This window comes from Phytophthora infestans, genomic scaffold (assembly GCF_000142945.1).
Source record: "Phytophthora infestans T30-4 supercont1.4186 genomic scaffold, whole genome shotgun sequence".
NCBI classification, from domain to species: domain Eukaryota; phylum Oomycota; class Peronosporomycetes; order Peronosporales; family Peronosporaceae; genus Phytophthora; species Phytophthora infestans.
In genome coordinates this window covers 1-1,426 of record NW_003304494.1, presented here as the reverse complement: position 1 = coordinate 1,426, position 1,426 = coordinate 1, and the positions used below count along the sequence as shown (strand labels likewise).

Here is a 1,426-nt window from a genome sequence, read left to right as displayed (position 1 = left end):
AAAACGCATCGCAAGCTCATTCGCGGATGCGAGTTGTTTCCCGCTTGTGCCCCCGCACATTTTGAAGCCAATAAGAAAGAGTTGCGTCTGTTGCAGATGCAACTCAAGGACTTGCAAGATGAGAAAAAGGTGCTGTATACGAAGAAGACCCATTTGCAGAATGAAGAACTACCCATTCTGCGCAAAGCTGTGGAAAAGAGTAAGCAATTGCTCTCTGCAGTAGTGGACAAACTGGAGCGTGCACGCGAGAAAGTTGCGCACGATCAGGCTTCGTCCGTCAAGTTGTATCAGCGACGACTGGAGATGATTGAAAGTGTGCGCTCAGCGAGTGGCAAAGGCGCCAGCGCCACAACAGAGGAAGAAGCGCGAAGACAAGCTCGACAATCATTCAGCGCCACAACAAGGTCACTTGCTACCAAAGTTGCATTGCAGCAGTGTGAGTCCATGTGCGACAAGATTCAGAAAGCCACCGGGTTTTCCAAAATGGAGCTCATTTTCCAGAAATTTTCACGTCGTGAGGAACTCAACGCGAGTTTTGAGGAGCAAGCCAAACTCTATGAGGCTCGTCTGAAACAAATCAAACTGAACCAGGCGGAGTTGGAGGAGCAGCTGCACTCTCTCGAGTTATCGCAGGCTACGGCTACAACGGAAGATCCACGGATCCTAGAACAGAAACTACGCGCTGCCGAAGTAGAACTCGCACGTACAGAGTACACCCAGGCGAGTCTCCTCACCAGCTCCAAAGAGGTGATAACCGGGGCCGCGAGAATTGTAAAACTTATGGGCATCACGAACTGCAACGACCCATACCAAAATGCTATACCGGCCTCTCGACTATGGCCACCACCCGTAGGTTACGAAGGCGAGAGGAGCCTCACGTCTGAGTTTGAAACACTGGAATCTCCTGCCATCACTGTACTTTTACAGCTTTGCCAAGATCGAGCGACGTTGATGATGGATGCGGTTCGTTCACGAAGCTTGCGGTGTTTCCCTAAGTTCGACGCTGACGAATTGTATGCTTTGCGTGTAGATTGAGGGCGCAAGAAGCGATCCGGACGTCAATTTCTCGCTGGTAAGGCTGCAAGAGCACGAACATTTGTGTGTTGGTCTGGTCTTGACACTTTCTGTTGCTGGGGGACTTGCAGATCTCAGAGTCGACGTCACGACCTCGGCGTCGGACTGTGCGTGGAGGTGACGAGAAGAACACTACACGGTCCAGTCGCTACCGTCGCCCACTGCAGCTCAGTAGTGTGGCGGAAAAGAGCAAAGAAAAGGAGAAAGATAAGGACCGAGCGGGCTTCGACCGTGGTGCCGTGCCGCCAGTTGCTGCGGCTGCCGGTGCTGTCATGGCCACGATGTCGACACAACCCAGTACACGGAGCTGGGGGAGGGTGACAGGAGCAGGAGAGATATGGAGGTGCTATCA

At 52.6% G+C, this 1,426-nt stretch overlaps 1 protein-coding gene across 1 annotated transcript; it reads left to right on the top strand.

Annotated features, from left to right (window-relative positions):
- Positions 1-96: 96 nt before the first annotated feature.
- Positions 97-1,076, top strand: PITG_22585 (uncharacterized protein; the record flags this gene model as incomplete). The annotated part of the gene is made up of 2 exons (XM_002909681.1): positions 97-983; positions 1,037-1,076. The coding sequence occupies 2 exons, from the start codon at positions 97-99 to the stop codon at positions 1,074-1,076; spliced, it is 927 nt and encodes a 308-aa protein (XP_002909727.1).
- Between the last annotated feature and the right edge of the window lie 350 nt (positions 1,077-1,426).